An 18594-nucleotide genomic window follows, 5' to 3' on the forward strand; every position below is an offset into this window, starting at 1 on the left:
AAAAAAAAAAAACAAAAAAAAAAAAAACACAAATCTATAATAAACATATAAATATACAATATGAAGTAAAATATAAATATTACAAACCCATCTACCTATCACTGAGCTTAATAAAACATTAAGATTCCTCTTTAATTGTATTTCTTCTCTCCCCAAGACGTGTCCCGAGTCTGTGTTATCCTTTCTCATTCTGAATTCGCTTGCTGTGTAAAATATATTTTAATATATAATGTTCTTGCATGTTTGTGAAATCTCTACATAGATGGTGTCATGTATTTTTCTGCCACCTGCCTGTCTGTCAGCATTATTGGTGAGATGCACATACTCTGAGAGTGGTGACTCAGTTTCACCACTGCATAATATTTTATTGTTTGCATATATCACAATTTACGTATCTATTCTTCTGTTGAAGGCTTTTTGGTTGTTTCCGAATCTGAACTGTAAATATTCTGTGCATGTCTCCTGGAGCCCATGTAGACGAGTTTCTGGAGGGCAACGGTCCTGAGGCCTCCCAGCACAGTGGAGTCCTCTGGAGAGCTTTATAAATCCCAGTGCCAGCCAAGGATACATTCAAAATCAATTAAACCCAAATCTCTAGTGGTGGGTCTGCCATGAGTACTTTCAAAGCTCCCCAGGTGATTCCAGTGAGCAGCCAAGGGGAACCACCACTGCCCCGGACCAGCGCTCCAGCGCTCCTCTGGGACCAGCCAGCACTCCTCCGGGACCAGTGCTCCAGCGCTCCTCCGGGACCAGTGCTCCAGCGCTCCTCCGGGACCAAGGCTCCAGCGCTCCTCCGGGACCAAGGTTCCAATGCTCCTCTGGGACCAGTGCTCCAATGCTACTCAAGGTGTGGCCCTTCAACCATGTGTCACCTGCAAGCCTGTTAGATGTGCACACTCAGGTCCCACCCCAGAGCTGGCGAGTGAGCATCTGTGTTTCAGCAAGACCTCAGGGACGGCTGCAGGCTGCGCCCACCTTCGCCTACTGGGCATCACCAAACTGCTGCTCGGGATGGTGGCCGGGGCCACACGGGTACGGAGGCCTCGTGTCCCTGTGCTGAGCACTTGCAGGGTTCTCTGTGGACGCCCATTCCCTTCAGCGCTGGGAAGTATATTCTGTGTCATTTCTTCAACCATCTCCTCTCCTCTGTGTTCTGTTTCTCGGGTTGAAATTCCTGTTTGATGGATCTCCTGTGTTGAGCTGGCCTTGTTGTTTTCCAGTATTCTTGACTTTTCCCTCTTTTTGTCTTTATGCATTTTACTCTCGGAGATTTCTCTCCTCTTCCATCCCTTCTCGTGCATTTTAAATTCCTGCTATTATATTTTTAATGTTCAAGAATTTTAACACTGCCTTTAAAAAAATAACATTCTTTTCTCATTTAATAGGTGCACTCCTTCAGGGGATTTTCCTCTGACTCCTTTTTTCTGTGTACTGGAGTCTCTGTATTTTCAGCTATTGGATTTCATCAGACGTCGGATGCCCTTGGCTGTCCCCACTATGAGTGAAACACAGCAAAGCTACTAGGCAGCACTGAACTGTGGGTGAGGCTTGTGGACCGGAGGTCTCACAGTGGACTGGGCAGAGACCCACTGTTTGGGGAACCCCCAGTGTCAGGACTTGTCCATCTGTTCTCTTTGATCAGTTTCCCAGACAGAAATTCAATAATGTCCTGCCAGCCGGGCGCTGAGGCTCACGCCTGTAATCCCAGCACTTTGGGAGGCTGAGGCAGGTGGATCACAAGGTCAGGAGTTCGAGACTGGCCTGACCAACATGGAGAAACCCCATCTCTAGTAAAAATACAAAATTAGCCGGGCGTGGTGGCACATGCCTGTAATCCCAGCTACTCGGGAGGCTGAGGCAGGGGAATCGCTCGAACCCGGGAGGCGGAGGTTGCAGTGAGCCAAGATCGTGCCATTGCACTCCAGCCTGGGCGACAAGAGCGAAACTCTGTCTCAAAATAATAAATGTCCTGCCTTGGGGGTGGATGGATGGGGACTAGGCCTGGCTTTTATCAGCCTCCATCACGGATTTTAGTGGGGAATTAGGGCTTCTCCATTTACATGCTGATTTCAGTAAGGCACCTTGCCCCAGCCTTTGGCTACCCTTGGGGTCCCCAATCCAGAATCTTTTCAGATCAGCCGTGGCCGGCAGTAAACCTGTCTCCTACCACGGTCAGAGAAGGGCAGTCACCAGGCCGAGAGAGGGGACCTGCAGGTGTAAACACTTCTTTCAGTCAAGACAATCCTCAGACCCACCCTGAACTTCCACCTTCGGGACACCTGGCCCCTCCTAGTTCTGTGCATTTGGGCTTTTCTGCAGAGTAAATGGGCTTGTTCGTGCTTTTGGCTTCATTCTTTGTAGACATTTTGGGGTTGACACTAAGCAAATCTTACTGTTATGGCTTCCAGAGCTCTTCACATATCTGTCATTCGCTGTCATCTTCTCTCCTATTCTTTTTGTGTTCGTGGTTTATGCCATTTTCATTCCTTTATGTCATTCTAGTGGGGTTTTGAGGGACAGAGGAAAACATGAATATATTCAGTGCACCACACGTAAGCAGAAGTGCTTGTCCATTTAAAAGACACTTTTACGTACGTACATGTACGTTTGTAGAACTCATTCTGATTATTTGTGTGTAGATGGCCTTATCTGTTCAGCATCACGTGTGTGAGCTGCATGAACACACAGATCTGGCCCCTCCTTTCACGGCGGCTTAGGAAGTGTTCCAGCAAGTCAAGGCACCACAGTTCTTTCCACTGATGCGTCTCGGAAACACAGGCAATCACGGTCTTTTGATCAACACAGTGGCTCAATGCAAATGTTAATCTTCCTTGTTTTAATTCTGAAGCATAACGTGCCACAGGGAAAGTGAGTTTCTTTACTATTTGCCAGCAGCTAGGACAAAAAGTGAACGGTGGGGGCCCAGGAGCTCCCAGTTTGGAGAGGAGGCCCTTCCAGACCCAGGGACCCAGGGTTTGGGGCAGGAGGCAGGAAGGATGGGAGGGTGTGAACACCAACCAACACATACACACACACACACACACACGTACGTTCTCTCTTCAGGGAAGGGTTTTCCAGAAGCATTTGCCCACACTCTAAATGGAGTATTTTCATGCCAAGCCAAACCTCCTGAAGAGAAGTGAATTCATGGCAGAGGGAGCCACGTGCCCTGGCCAGGGATGCACCTGAAGGCTGCTCTTCAGTGAGTGAGTTCACAGCGTCCACCAGAGCTTCCCAGCTCCTCAAGCTGAAGACAGGCTGAGCAAAAACCAGGCAGGCCATGAGGGGATTCAAAGAAACCTAACAGGGTTGGGCGCGGTGGCTCACACCTGTCATCCCAGCACTTCGGGAGGCCGAGGCGGGTGGATCACTTGACACCAGGAGTTCAAGACCAGCCTGGCCAACATGGAGAAACCCCATCCCTTCTTTTTTTTTTTTTTTTTTGAGACGGAGTCTCGCGCTGTGTCACCCAGGCTGGAGTGCAGTGGCGCGATCTCGGCTCACTGCAAGCTCCGCCTCCCAGGTTCACGCCATTCTCCTGCCTCAGCCTCCGAGTAGCTGGGACTACAGGCGCCCGCCACCTCGCCCGGCTAGTTTTTTGTATTTTTAGTAGAGACGGGGTTTCACCGTGTTAGCCAGGATGTTCTCGATCTCCTGACCTCATGATCCACCCGCCTCGGCCTCCCAAAGTGCTGGGATTACAGGCTTGAGCCACCGCGCCCGGCCACCCCATCCCTTCTAAAACTATAAAAATGAACTGGGTGTGGTGGCGTGCACCTGTAATCCCAGCTACTCAGGAGGCCGAGGTGAGAGAATCGCTTGAACCTGGGATGCAGAGGTTGCAGTGAACCTAGATTGTGCCACTGCATTCCAGCCTGGGCAACAGAGCGAGACTCTGTCTCAAAAACAAACAAACATACAAAAACCAAAGAAACCAGAGCCAGGTTTCGCCTGCGGTCCTGGGCCAGCCCATGGGAGGGGGCACTGCGCCTGCCTCCCAGAGCTGAAGGGAGAGGGAGAGGGTGGGTGAATCTCACGCTCACTGCTCTGGCTCCAGGGCTCGCCTCTAAGGGACCACACGCAGCTTCAGAGGCCGTGCCCTAGCATTTCGTCTTCCATTAATACAGCAACGAGAAAGCCCGGCCAGGCGGCCGCTCGGACACTGCGTGTGGGAAGCCCCCGGCCCAACCCAAGACACACGCAAACTTAAAATCATCACAAGGTAGGTTGGGGGTGTGGGAGGGGAGGGCAATAAATAAGGTCAGGGGCTGAGGGCGGTGGTTGGAGGGGGCGGCAGATGCAGACAGCTCCCCGGGAGAGAAGGGGTGCAGAAAGGCACTGGGTCGGGGAGGCAGACAGCTCCCAACACTGGTTTGTTGAGTCATGGCCAGCAGGGTGGCTGGCGAGGGCACAAGGACCGGTCGTGGGAGCCGGGCAGGGTCTGGCACGAATCCTCCACAGGGAAGTCTGTTCCAGGCACCAAACGCCTCAGCCCCGGCAGCTGGAGCCGCGTCAGCACTGGGGGCTCATCCAGGTGTGTCTTTTACCTTTGGAGGAGAGAAGAGGCCACCGCAGGGTGAGCAGGGGTGGAGTCCCTCCCGCCCCAGTGACAGCCCGGCCTTTGGGAATGAGACGGAGGGGCTGGAGGAGAAGGCAGCCTTCTGCTGACAACACCCGTGCCTGAGCCCGAACTCGAGACCAGCGCTGCTCTGCTCTGCTGTGTGATGGCAGGAAAGTCACGTGCCCCTCTGGGCTTCAGGCCCCCTCCTAACCCAGGTGGCCAACGTGGCGACCTCAGGATGCCGCAAGGAGCAAATGGGCAGGGAGATAGAAAATCCTCCTCCACGCCCATCCTTCCCACATTGTTTCTTAAGCCCAGGAACCCCCTCTCTGCGCTAGGCCACACGGCTTCCCCCTTTATTACCGGACGTTTACTGAGGACCTCCTAGGGGAAGGCTGTCCACATGACACTGACTTTTCTCTCCCCAGAACCCTGCGAATGACACCGTACTGATAACAGAACTGGGCGCAGAGATCAAACCTAAGGGCGAACCATATGGAACTACTGATATTTCACGTTTTTGAACCAGAAAAACGGAATTTCAACTGGGCGCAGTGGCTCTTGCCTATAATCCCAACACTTTGGGAGGCGAAGGTGGGAGGACTGTTTGAGCCCAGGAGTTCAAGACCAGCCTGGGCAACACAGGGAGACCCTGTCCCTTTGAAAAATACAAAACAATTAGCCGGGCCTGGCGGCACTTGCCAACAGTCCTAGCTACTTGGCAGGCTGAGGCAGGAGGACCTCTTGAGCCCAGGAGGTCGAGGCTGCAGTGAACTGTGGTCACACCAGTGCACTCCAGCCTGGGCAACAGCATGAGATCCTGTCTCAAAAAAAATTTTTTAAATGCAATTTCATATGGTTCAACCTGGGGAGTCTGCTCAAGGTCACGTGGCTGTGGGTGGCAGGGCTGGGACAAGAACTCAGGGCTGCCGGATTCCACACTGTCCTCTGTGGAGGACCTCCAGGAGGCCAGAGGGAGGGGGCAGGGTCCGCTCTGCGGCCACAGTTGCCTCCCGGATGCTCTGCAGCTCCTGGGGAACCATCAAGTGGGGAAGGAGAGGGGTGGGGCAGGCGCTCCCGCGGGGGGCTGCCAGGTGCCCTCCACCTCCGGGGACGGAGATCAGCTGCCGCCCTGGTGCACACGTGGACCCATGAATCCTCTGGCCAGGGAGGGGCCCAACCTGCCCGGAGCTTCCTTCTTGAAGGAGACAGGGCTGATCCTGTACCTGCGCAGTTCTCTCTGGCTTTAGTTTAAGAAGCCTCCCACCCCCGCCACAGGATGTTCCTGGGCCAGCCAGGACTGGGTCCAGAGGCACAGGGCAGGGTGGGAGCCCACGATTCTCCCGGCACTCTCTCTGTGCCTTGGTTTCTACACCCATCAAATGGGGACAATAAGCCTCCCAGCCACTCTGCCAACAGAACGAAGGTTCGGCCCAGAGGAGCCCGGCACGTTTTATACAGCGGAGGATGGTGACCACTGCTGTAATTAGTGAGAGCGGCTAGGGATGGTTACCGTTCTCATTCCGGGCCCCTCTCTCTGTTCCTTGCAGGCAGGGACGGGGTCTGGCTCACCTGGTTCCCCGCACAGTGCTTGGTAAACATGCAGAATTGAAAATGTCACCAACCAGTCTCCAGTTTGGAAGGAGTGAGTGAGAGAGGACGCGGCCGCGGGGGCAGGAGAGGGGAGAAGACAGCAGCTGGATACTCACCGGGGCCCTTCGGGTCGGCCTGGGGTAGGGTCCCCCCCTGCAGGTCGGCAGAGCCTGTCCCCATCTCACTGGCCAGGCTGCTCTGGCTCCCGGAGAGGTGGCCCGGCGGGTACGTGAACCCCATCCTGGGGGCCTCCACACTGCCACCTGTGGGAGACCATGTGTGGGCCTGTGGATCTCGAACTGAGACAGGGTGGTCTCAGCCCAGTTCCTCGTTCGGAACTGTGGTGGGTCTCCATGGGACGTCTGCCCCCACCCCACCCAAACGGCTGCCAGGCTCTGGCATGACCCCACCCTCTGACCGCTGCTGTTGGGTCCAAGAACGGGCCTGCAGGTCGTTTCACTAAGTCACACGTCACCAACTTGAAAATCCACAATGATCACGGAATGGGCGGGGGTTGATATGTATTTCGGTTAACCAAATAAGAGAGAGATGTTGACTGCTGCCTTAACTCACTAAAGGGTCTTCACTCAAACATGGTTTCTGGTCCTGGCCTGGCCAAGAGAGCAGACGTGGAGCCCGCTGCTTCGCTGTCTCCCAGTCCTGCTTGGTTAGAGCTGAGGGTGGGTGTGGAGCGAGGGCACAAGAGCCCGCGGTGGGAGGCAGAAGGGAGTATAAAGCCTGCCCTGGAAACCGAGGCCGGCAGGTAAGTTTCCTTTATACTCTTCTAAATCTCTAGAATCTTCAGCCTGAGGGGCCTAGGAAGTCACTGGTCCGGGGACAGTTTTCATCTCTTGCACCATCTCTACCTACTGATATTGGCCACTTAGAAAACTGCACTGAGGATGATTCGGAGGGCACATCAGGGCTCTGTGGAAAGAGTATCATGAGCACCTAGTAATGTCTGCATGGTGACGGCTCAGGGCTCTGTATCACGAGCACCTAGTAATGTCTGCATGGTGACGGATCAGGGCTCTGTGGAAAGAGTATCACGAGCACCTAGTAATGTCTGCATGGTGACGGCTCAGGGCTCTGTATCACGAGCACCTAGTAATGTCTGCACGGTGACGGATCAGGGCTCTGTGGAAAGAGTATCACGAGCACCTAGTAATGTCTGCCATGGTCACGGGAGTGGAGGGTGGTGGTACGTGTGCCAGGCCTTTGCCGGCTCTGATTTAGCTCAAACTTCCATTCCCAACCCAGTCTTGGTCCCAAGACAGGACTCCCCAAGGCATTTCATTCCTGTTTGGGGCAGTTATTACAGAACCCTTTCTTCTTAGGTACTAAAATTGGCCTCCCTGAAATTTCTGTCAAGGATCCCAGTTCTGACCTGTGGAGTGACTGACTGAAGCTTTTTTTCCAGAAGTCCTTCGTGTGTTTGAAGGACAGGAAAATGTCTTTCCTTACCTCTCCCAGGCCTTCTCTGCACCAGTCTCAATGCCCCAGTTAACTCTCTTTCATACGGCAGGTCCCAGAGGGTGAGCTCAGGGATATCCAAGTCAGAAGGCGCTTTGGAGGCCACCCGTTCTGTCTCACTTGCTAACGAGAAGGAAATGCAGGCCCAGAGGTCGCAGCAGGTCCTGGGGACCCCACGGTGGTTTCATGGCAGGAATGACCTAGTGCAGGGAGTTCTGTACCTGATTTTCTCAGCTCTCACGATTCAGGAGATGAACTCTCAGTTGGGGAACGCTCACAGGTGGGCGCGGGAGGAGTCCCAGGTGTGTGAGCCAAGGGCATGCGGTGGCCTGGCTGGCCCTGGCTCCTGTCCCTTGCCTGCTCTCCTTCCCCCACTGTGTGTACAGAGGAGACTCAAAGAACCTGGTTGTCCCGTCCCTAGGCCCGCTTCTCCTTCCAGATGTAGAAGAACTCCGTGGACACCCTCTGGGAAGCAGCAATCCGAGGTGCAGCAAAGCTACTCTGTGCCTGGGGCCTCGGAAATAAGCAGCACTTTTTTTTTTTTTTTTTGAGACAGAGTCTCGCTCTGTCCCCAGGCTGGAGTGCAGTGGCGCGGTCTCGGCTCACTGCCACCTCCACCTCCCAGACTGAGGTGATTCTCCTGCCTCAGCCTCCCAAGTAGCTGGGATTACAGGCACCCGCCACCGTGCCCGGCTAATTTTCTTATTTTTAGTAGAGGCGGGGCTTCACCATGTTGGGCAGAATGGTCTCAAGACCTCACGATCCGCTCACCTCGGCCTCCTGAAGTGCTGGGATTACAGACATAAGCCACTGTGCCCAGCCTAATAGTTTCATTTCTTTTCTTTTCTCTTTCCTTTTTTTGAGACGGAGTTTCGCTCTTGTTGCCCAGGCCGGAGTGCACCGCACCCAGCCAATAAGCAGCATTTGACTCCCCCCCTTACCTGACTCCCTCCTGGGTTTGTCACCTTTCGGGCCCCTGACCCCAGTGGGCGGGAGTCTGTCCTCTAGGCTGGAGGAGCTGAGATCCGAGTCACTGTCACTGTCACTGGAAACCACTGGAAGAGACAGACCACAGCACAGGAGGTCACCCCACCAGCCTCTGCTGCAGGCACGGGCGGAGGGGCCGGGGCAGGAACGACGGCCTGGGGATGGGGGGACACGCGCTTCTGCCGGCCAAAGAGGCGAGTCCTGGTGTGAGGAGGCTGGGACGTGGGCGCTGCGTGACCAGCAGACAGCGTTCGCCCGTTGGCCCGCCATCTCCACACGCCACCCCCCGTTCTAGTTCCTCTGGCAGAACCAGAACCCGCTTGCCGCAGCGGAGGCTGATTCTCACCGCGGTGCAGACGGGACGGCTCTGAGGCCTCCACTCGGGAGGCAAAAGGCCCAAGGCCTGCCCTGCAGGTGCGGGGTGGGGAGAGTCCGAGCTGAGAGCTGACCCTCGGGGAGCACTCCAGGCACTTTCCACAGACACATTCACCAAAGCTTCAGTACAACTCTGGGAGGTAGGGAACAGCACGACCCCCATTTCACAGGCAAGAAAAAGGGGCACACGCCCAAGTTGTAGTGGAAGAGCCGGGAGTCTCCTCCCAGCAGGCTGGTTCCACAGACCCTGCTCACCACCCTCTGATTTCACTGCAAGAACGGAACTGGGAGCCAGCAGGCCTGGGCTCTCATCCCAGCTCATCCAGTAACGCACAGTGGGGCCTCGCAAATGCGGAAGGGAGCCAGACGGACGTGGCTGGAATCCCAGCAAGGGGAGGCGAGGATATTGTCACAGTGAACACCTACCGTGGAGAAACTCTGTTTTCTGGACTACATGGAAACCGTATTTGGCTGGGTAATCAACAGTGGGAGTCATAATACAGGATATAGCTACCCTTTAAACGTTCTATTTTAAACACAGAAATGTACATCCATTCACCAATCTCTCGATGCCAGGCTTGGGTGCTTCTGCAAGACTGGTCCGCACAGTCTCTCAGGTATAAACTGCACACGTATTGCACTGTCTGCAACCCCAGTTGCAGTTTCTCTGAATTGCAGCGGGACCCACAAACCCTGGCAAAGCAGGACAACTGCAGAATCCTCCTTTTTCCGTTTCTTCCTCTTGGTTCTCACACTTGTCCTGCTAATTCCATAGATTTTTATAAAGCAAGTTGCTTCCCTCAAAACTTTCCGGGGTGGGGCGCGGTGGCTCACGCCTGTAATCCCAGCACTTTGGGAGGCCGAGGCAGGTGGATCACTTGAGGTCAGGAGCTCAAGACCAGGCTGGCCAACATAGTGAAACCCCGTCTCTGCTAAAAATACAAAAATAAGCTTGGTGTTGTGGCGGACTCCTGTAATCCCAGCTATTCGGGAGGCTGAGGCAGGAGAATCACTTGAACCCGGGAGGCAGAGGTTGCAGTGAGCTGAGATCGCACCATTGCCTCCAACCTGGGTGACAGAGCGAGACTCCGTCTCAAACAAACAAACGAACAAAAACGACTTTCCAAAGTCTCAGTTTTCATGAAACAATTCTGTCTCTTTTACAACTCTTTCCGTCAATTTGCATAACATTTAATTAAGTGATATCATTGCAATACCGAGTACAACTGCACAGAAAGGTCTGGATCAAGGGTAACCAGCTCTCACAAGTGAGAAACTCAGCAGATGGGCAGGAGTCAGGGTGCCTGTCAGGGTTTTCCTTGGGGAATGTAAAACGCTGGTGTTTACGGAGGAAGGTTAGGGCGGGTTGAGCTCTTATGCCAGGCACTGTGCTGGGCCCTGAGTGCCATCTTCCTCCGTCTTCCAAACAGCCCTGAGCCATGGTACCCGCTGGTGGGAGATAAGACCAGAAACAAAATCTGTCTATACCGAGGGTAGCTGATCCCAGCTTCACCGTCTTTAAAGGCTCCCCATGCCCCCAGGACCACACTGGGCTCCTGCCCTTTGTCTGCGTTTCCAACTGCATCCCACGCCCCCCGTTGTCTCGCCCTGGGTGCCTCCTGCCACCACCTCCCACTGGGACTGGCTTGCCTCTGCCCTGCCCACCTGTCTTCTCTCGGACCAGTTAGAAAACTGCCTCCTCCAGGAAGCCCATCTCACCTGTGCCCTGGCTGGCTGAACACCCTGTACTCTCTGCTACAACGGCACCAAACCACTTTCTGCTGTTTGCATGTCTGCTTCCCCTAGCAGGTCATGAGGCTCCTCGAGGGCGGGGACCAAATTGCACATGCAAATGAGGCTGGTGTGGCCTTTCCTCCCTGTGGCCTCCCCTCTCTGTGGCTTCCCCTCCCTGTGACCTCCCCTCCCTGTGGCCTCCCCTCCCCGTGGCCTCCCCTCCCCGTGGCCTCCCCTCCCCGTGGCCTCCCCTCTGTGGCCCTGACCTGTGCACCGGGGCAGGAGTGATGAGCATGGGGTTGGGCCTGGCCTTTCCTTCCTCCATCTGCTCAAAGGCTCTGCCTCTTTCTGTCCTGCTGTCCGGGGGAAGAGTTGTACTTTGGCTCCTTGGACTTTGTGACGCAGCAGCAGGAGGCGATGGGGACGGGGCATGGCTGTGGTCTGTGTGCCCTCTTGATAGTATTTGAGAAATGCGAGGAAAACCTGCCTTATTTTGCGATTGTTTTTTGGGTCCTGGACTGAGCTGCTTTGATCACGAATCCACCAAGACTAGACCTCGTGGGCGTCCGTTTTACAAGCATGCGTGTAGTTTTGACTCACTGATTAGATGCCAACCTCATGGGTCCCATGAAACAGGGATAGGAGGAGGTGGGAAGGAGCCAGGGATTCCTGCTGGGCTCCTGGAGCAAGTCGTTCTCCATGTTGCCCTTGGGGCAGCTACGGTGAAGTTAGAGGCCTGTGGCTCATGCTCCCGGGAGCAGGGAGGTGTCCAGCAGGAGGAGAGCCCTGCAGAGGGCAGGGCGGCTCGCCTCCACGCTGCTGTCCGCCTCTCTCTGGCAGAGATGCTTACGGGAGGTCCAGTCATGCTTCCTGACTTGGAATGTCCCATCTCCCCCACGGCTCATATGCAAAATCTACACGGTCCAGGGCTGGGGGTGGGCACGGGGCTCTGTGGTGCCACGCAGTGCCGGGCTCCTCTGGTGCAAAGGGACAGATGCCAAAGGACTTGGAAGGAGACGACGGGATGGGATGTCCCAGGACTGGGGTTAGGGAGACAGGCTCACCCTCCGTCTCCCCTCTTCCCTGTTCTGTCATCTATGACACGAGGTTATGGAGTTGGGCTGGGAGCAGGCAAAAACCGCAAGACAACAATGGCCTAGTCCCCACGTGGTGCCCGTGTGCACCACGATTAACAAAAAAAGGTAGCGACCCTCCCCGAGTTACAGTCAGCTTGTTCTTCGTCTCCGTTTATAGACCCCAAAGGGCCACAGCCCTGAAGAAGTGGGGAGGAGCCTCTCCGTGGCTGGAGCATCGCTGCTCGCTGTGCCTGGGATTTCAAACTGGGGCTTAGAGGTCTTTGTGGTACGGACCCAAATCCCATTTCTAATCCACTCAAATAAACACCACTCAAAAGAAATAAACCAAAGGAAGTCAGCAGTGCCCGCAGCAGCCTTGGCATGTACTGGCAGGATGGACGGGCCACACCGAGCAAACTCCGCTGAGAAGCCCCTGGCCCGGCACAAACACGGTGTCCCCAGATATTCCTGGCTTCCTCGGGTTGCAGAGGGGGAGCCTCTTCTTCCTCCCTCCGCTGAAACGTCACCGTAAAACCCAGACCTCAGCTAATTTGCCATTCGATTGCCGTTGCCACCTTTCTCCCTCCATAGCAGCTGTGACTGTCAGTCTTCCAGGCCTATTAACAAAGCTTGTAGGATCACGCATCTTCTGGCCCTTGCTCTTCCATCCTCAACACACCACGCTGTGTCTGAAGGCTGATATATTTTTTCCTCTTTAATTCCCCAAAGGCTGAGTCTGGGATGACTCGCCGACGAGCCCTGTATTCTGCCCACGTCTGATTTTTCAGATGGAAGATGGGAGTACACCAGGGAGAAGGCCATCCCACCTGCCTTTCGGAGGAAGAAGTATCAGAGGGAGTCACCCGGCTGCCGCCGAGGCAGGGGTGGGGAGAAGCCCCTCCCGGGCTCACCACGGGGGCCTGAGCCGAGGCAGGGGTGGGGAGAAGCCCCTCCCGGGCTCACCACGGGGGCCTGAGCCGAGGCAGGGGTGGGGGGAAGCCCCTCCCGGGCTCACCACGGGGACCTGAGCCACTTGCTGGGGACCTGGCATCCCTGAGGCTTCCCCACCACGGCCCGGAAGGGCTGCCTGCCTGCCCGGCGTTCATCCTCGGCAGCGGCCAGCCGCAGCGCCAGCCATGCCCACTTCTCTGGGGAGAGGCCAGCTTTTCTTTCTCCTGCTCACTCTTGGCTGGATTTGCAATTTGACTGTCACCATGGAAACTCAGCGTTTCGGTACACGGAGCGGGGGGAAGAGCCTTTCCTTCTGGAAACTCTTGAGTGCCTCAAAGGACACGGGCGGCAGCTGTGCTGTGGAGACGCCCGGCCTGGGATGGTCCAGGGGACAGGGTCACGCTGGCTGTGTGGCCTCGCAGCACTGCCCTGGGACGCGGGGGCCCTGCTTCCAGGCTCTGTTCAGCCACCACCTCTCTGCATGACCCGAGGTATCTCTCCAGGCTTCGCTACAAAAACACGGGGGCTGACCTGGGCGCCCACCCTGGGTCTGAATCCTGGGATTCAGCCTTGGGTCGGCCCGTTGGTGGAGACAGCCCTGGTGCCCCTCCCTGGTCTGGGGATGGGGAAATGCTCCTTCTGGGCCATACGACGCTGCTGCCCGGTACAAGGACAGCCTGTGAGTTTGGGAGGCACTTGTGAGCTACCACTGCTCCGCCTGGAGGCTCCCAAAGCCCCCAGAAATTATGGGAATTATAGAGGAAAAGAGATATTTTCAGCAAACATGCTGCCAAGGCAAAGCAGATGGTGGAAAATTTTGCAGACTAAAAACAAAACAAAAAAATTCTCTTAATGTAAAGGAACGATGATAAGGCCCCGGGGAGGGTAGACACTCCCCATTAGCCATCTCCAGCCCATCAGGCAGGCCCAGCTGCAGAGACGCAGGGCTCTCGGTCCCTGCTGGGACGGGGGACGGCCGCTCCACCTGCACGCAGGGTAGGAAGCGGGGCCTGAAGTCCCACTGAGATGCCTCCCAAGGCCAGGCTCCATCTTGGCGGCAGCAGGAGGGGAGTCTGGGGTGGGGAGTCTCTGGCTCTGAGACTTGGGTTGGTGCCCTGCCTCTGCCACTTCCCAGCGGTATGACTTTAGGCCAGTTTCCTAGTTTTCACTTTTTGTAATGACGTCGTCTGCCTACTTGCCAGGGCTGGTCTCTAACTCCTAGGTTCAAGCAATCCTCCTGCCTCGGCCTCCCAAAGTGCTGAGATCACAGGCGTGAGTGTCCGGCCCTGGAGCAGTCCTTTACCTGTGTGCTCAGGGGCTCCCTGTGGAAAGGGGGATTGGGGGCTCCCACCCCGGGTTGTCGTGAGGGTCAAAAGAAGAATGCGGTCGGCGTCTGGCCTGTGGTAGGTACTTGATAGGAAAAGCTGTTACAGTGGAGACGCCACGCAGCACAGCGCTGGCCCTGGGGTGCCCGGGCCAACCTCGCAGGTGGACTCACCCCTTTGGAGGGAGCGTGGGTTCCCAAGCTGGGCTTTGTAGGACACCCAGGACACAGGATGCCTTCAGAAGCCATTCAGAGGCAGAGCTGGGATTTGAACCCAGGCCTTTCTATCCAGGGTCCTGCCTGACCGTAAGGGCTCTACCCGCTCAGAAATCCTTCCCTCCACGCGGCCAGTCCCCTCTCGGTCTCCCCACCATGCTCTTCTGCGCCCCCTCTGGACCCCTTTCCTGTCGCAGCAGAGGCCGCAGGTGGGGGGAACTCTAGTTCGCTCTCAGCAGCTAGGGTTGAGCTCTGGTCCTGCCTCGGAGGCTCCTGGGCAAATACCTTAATCTCCTTCAACCTCAGTCTTCCCATCTATAAAATGGAGACAGAAATAACTACCATCAGACAAACGGCTCTGCAAATGTAAAAGGCTGTATGAGCCTATAAATATTTTTAAAAATTTGAATCTAATCCACCCCCTCGAGGAACCCATTCAAATCATTTCTCCACTGAAAAGTCTCCTCAACCCTGTGGGCGAAATGCCAACGGGAAGAAGCAGGGAAGACGCGACCTCCCTCCTCTCCCCGCCCAGATGCCGTCTGGCTGCATTTCAGCTCCTACCGATGCTTGCCTTGACTTCCTCAACAGCTTCAGGCACCACGCGAGGTCGGGGCCAGACCTGAATATGCAGCCCCACGGCTGGGCTTTGGACAACGCAGGTACTCAGGAAATACCTGCTGTTTTCCCGAAACTCCTCCCCAGGACGGGAAACCGCGCTGCGCAAAGACAGCAGGGCCGGCTGGGGTCAGCAAGGGCTGGCCACAGAGGGAACGGCGACCCCAGGGCCCCGTCTGTCACCTCCACCCCCCAAAGGGCTGAGGTTTCCCCCAGGACGAGAGCAGGGCGGGCAGCCCTTCTGAGCCACGAGGGAGGGACCTCAGGGGTGCCAGGCGCCTCTCCCAGCCTCCCCCAAAGGGACACTCAGGGAGTGGGTGCCGGGAGCCTCAGCCTGGGCAAAGCAGCTGAACGGGGAGGAGCTGTAGGCGGCCTGCTTCCATGGACACGGACGAGTGGGTCCCGGGGGAGCTCTTCTTCCAAACCCACCTCCGGGCCGGGTGCAGGGCTGGGGAAACAAGCTCTTCCTTGGGTTTGGAAACTCCTGCAGGGCCTGGAAAGGGAGCAAGGGGGCTCCGAGGCCCAGAGAGCCTGACCTCTTAGGGAGGAGCCCACTGGCAGCTGGAAGAGGCTCGGAGCCTGCCCCGCCTTCCCTCAGGGGCCCTGGAGTCGGGAGATTCGGGTGCACGTCTGGCCCTTCGCTGCCTGCCAACCTGACCACGCCTGACAGCCTCAGGACTACCTCAGAGGGCGGGAGAGGCCGTGGCACCCGGGGAGCCCCCCTTCCTCGGTCCCCCGTCCAGGCTGCCATGGAAAGGCCCCCAAGGACAGCCCCAGGCACGGGAGCTGACGGGGCACAGCCAGGGCTGGGAATCCAGACCTCAGGAGTGGAGGAGGCTGTCCTGTGCTTGCTTATTCATTTACCATCGATTTTCATTTACTCCCTCCTTCAGGCCCAGAGACAGACAGGAGGCACCGGATAATGAAGACAAATCCGCAAATCAATAGCAATGTGGTCACCAGCATTAAAATCTTGTGGTCCCTGCACTCGCTTGAGGAGCTCCAAACAGAGCGAAAGGCGGACGTACGGAAGATAAGAACGGCTCCCTCCAGAGAAAACGCGAAGGGCGGCGGACTCCCCAGGGACGGGGCAGTCAGGAAGGGTTTCCTGGAAGAGGTGGAATTAAAGGATGGGTATGATTTATATACGAACGCTGAGGCTGGGGCGTGCCAGGCATCCTGGGCAGAGAACAGGAAAAGCAGAGGCCAGGAGTGGACTCCTCTGGGGCCAGGACAGTCCCGCTGGCTCAGGAGAAAGACTCCAGGCTCAGGCATACAGGGGACATGGCCCGGTCTGGGTTGGGTGTGGTCTGTGCTGTCAGGGATGATGACGGCTTTTGGTTTATCACAGAGATGAAGCACAGCAAGTCCGTGCCTCCTGCCCACAACTGTGCCGGGTGCAGGGCGTGCTTCTGTGTGTGTCCTGACTCCAGCCTTTCTCTGCGTGTGTCTGGGCCTTCGCTGTTCTTTCACCTCATCGATTTTTGCCTCTCTTGCTTTTTTTTTTTTTTTTTTAATAGATGCAGGGTCTTGCTATGTTGTCAAGGCTGGTCTCGAACTCCTGGGCTCAAGTGATCCACCTGCCTCGGCCTCCCAAAGTGCTGGGATCACAGGCATGAGCCATAGCACCCGGCCTCTTGCTGACGTTTCTAAAATCTCCCTCTGCCTCTGAATTTCTTGTCTCCATTTCCCTCCGTGTCTGCGTCTTTGTGCGTTCGGAGCCTTCCTGAGTGTCTCTTGGTTCCTCCTTCTGTCTATGCCAGCTCCTCTCACTCTCCAGGATCTGCCTCTCTGCATCTCTGCGTCTCCATCTCCGTCTTTCCCTCCCCAGGTCTGTCACATATCCTCAGGGCCCTGCTCTCTTGGCCTCTGGGTTTGTGCCTCAGTTTCCCCCACCTGGACTTGAATCTCAGTCCCTCCTCAGGCCCACGGGGTCTGTGGTCAAAGCTTAGGTACGGGGTAGGCTGCCTGCTTTGCCTGGATCTCCTGTCTACCCCAGGGGCAAGCCAGGCAGGGAGGCCCGCCCGCTGCTTCCCGTGTGCAGGCCAGGGCCCTGCTGCTTCCGGACACCAGCGAGGAATCAGCTCAGCTCCACGTGCAGGCCCAGGCTTCACCTGTGACGGACAAGAGGCCGTGGGAGAGGGCTGCGAGCTGAGCGGAGCCAGGGCGGTTATCTCCTAGGCCTTCGCTACAGTCAGATGGGGCAGGGAGGCCCCGATTTATTCACTTCACTTAGTCCCCGAGACAGGTGAGCGGCTGGAGATGGACGTGCTTCACTGCACAAGGCAGGGCCTAGCATGGGCCAGAGGTTCACACACCGGGCACACATGCCGGGCACACACGCCAGGTTCACACGCCAGCTTCACACGCCAGGCACACACGCCAGGCACACACGGGAGCTCTGCACACCAAAAGGAAGCCAGAGGCTGGCCCTTGGGGCTGGGCTCCACTCTCCCGGTTCAGCTAAGACAGGGGCAAGGGGCCCGCAGATGTCACCGTGGAGCTGGGATCGACCAGTCAGCCAAGGTTGCCACTGGGTCTTGGGCAGATTAGAGGTGACAGCCACGCTCCTGACTTCCGTGGTGTGGCTGATGAGGGCCTTTTCTTGGAAACCAATCTCTAAGCCAGCGAGGAGGCCCACAACGGGCGGGTGGGGGAAGGGGTCAGGTGCAGCAGGTGAGGAAAGCAACAGTAGCTCATTCATGCTCCGGACTTCTGTTCTGGGGGTGGCCCCTCCATTCGTGCCCATCGTCACCGAGCTTGTGTCTGGCTTAACCAAGGGCTCCAAAGGTCAAAACAAATTCGTGTGTGGGCTTCCCTTTCAAAACACTGCCATGCAAGATGCGGCCGGGCCTCTACTCCCTGGAGATTCACGGAAAGGGCGGTTTCCTGACCGCTGCGGGTATTTCTCTGCCTTTCCATGCTGAGACGACGGTGCGGATTATTTGACCTCTCCGGTACTTAGTTTCTGTAAAATGGGACAATAGTAGTGCCTCCATCACAGGTTGATGGGGGATGACACGAAATAACAGAGATGCACAGCGCCCAGCACAGCCTGTAACGAGCAACCGTGTCATCTGTGGCGGCTGCTGCTGCGGCTGTTTTTATCTGACTCCTCGGCACCGAGGGCCAAAGCCTGTCCCTTTTGCCTGCACAGACAGATGGGCAAATGGTACCCAGGCCTCAGCTGAGCCGGGCAGAATGGCAGCTGCCTGAGAAGACCAAGGCCGACTGTCAGTGTCTCTCCCAGCGGGACCCACCGCGGCCTCGGGCAGCGCGGCGTCACCCCCTCCCCTCGCCCTGCCTCAGCTGGGATGGACGACATTCACTCCCCAAACGTCTGGCTGGACCAGAGCCACAGACACGACTGTCTATGACATTGTTTGATGGTTTGTTTTCTTGACCCAAACAGCAGACCTGCACCAGGGAGATGTGAGTCAGTGGCTTTCGAGGTGCCACACGGGGCCTACAGCGCGGTTCTCAGGTGGTTCAAAGACAACCCCCCTTCCTTGTCTCTAAACGGTCCTTTCTGGCGTGTGTGCGCGTGTGTGTGCCTGTGTGTGTGTGCGCGTGTGTGTGTGTGTGTGCCTGTGTGTGTGTGTGGGTGTGTGTGTGTGTGGGGGTGTGTGTGTGTGTGTGTGGGGTGTGTGTGTGTGTGCGCGTGTGTGGGGGTGTGTGTGCATGTG

General features: G+C 56.4%; 1 protein-coding gene across 1 annotated transcript in view; it reads right to left on the minus strand.

Annotated features, from left to right (window-relative positions):
* Positions 1 to 3858: 3858 nt before the first annotated feature.
* RPH3AL (rabphilin 3A like (without C2 domains)) overlaps positions 3859 to 18594 on the minus strand; it is a 133843-nt gene continuing 119107 nt past the window's right edge. The window contains exons 7-9 of the mRNA XM_025362039.1: positions 8569 to 8682; positions 6271 to 6417; positions 3859 to 4547 (exon numbers count right to left, since the gene is read on the minus strand). Of these exons, the coding sequence (XP_025217824.1) occupies positions 4513 to 4547; positions 6271 to 6417; positions 8569 to 8682 (296 nt within the window). The 3' untranslated portion in view covers positions 3859 to 4512. The remainder of the gene's footprint in view (positions 4548 to 6270; positions 6418 to 8568; positions 8683 to 18594) is intronic.

This window comes from Theropithecus gelada, chromosome 16, assembly GCF_003255815.1.
Source record: "Theropithecus gelada isolate Dixy chromosome 16, Tgel_1.0, whole genome shotgun sequence".
Lineage (NCBI taxonomy): Eukaryota > Metazoa > Chordata > Mammalia > Primates > Cercopithecidae > Theropithecus > Theropithecus gelada.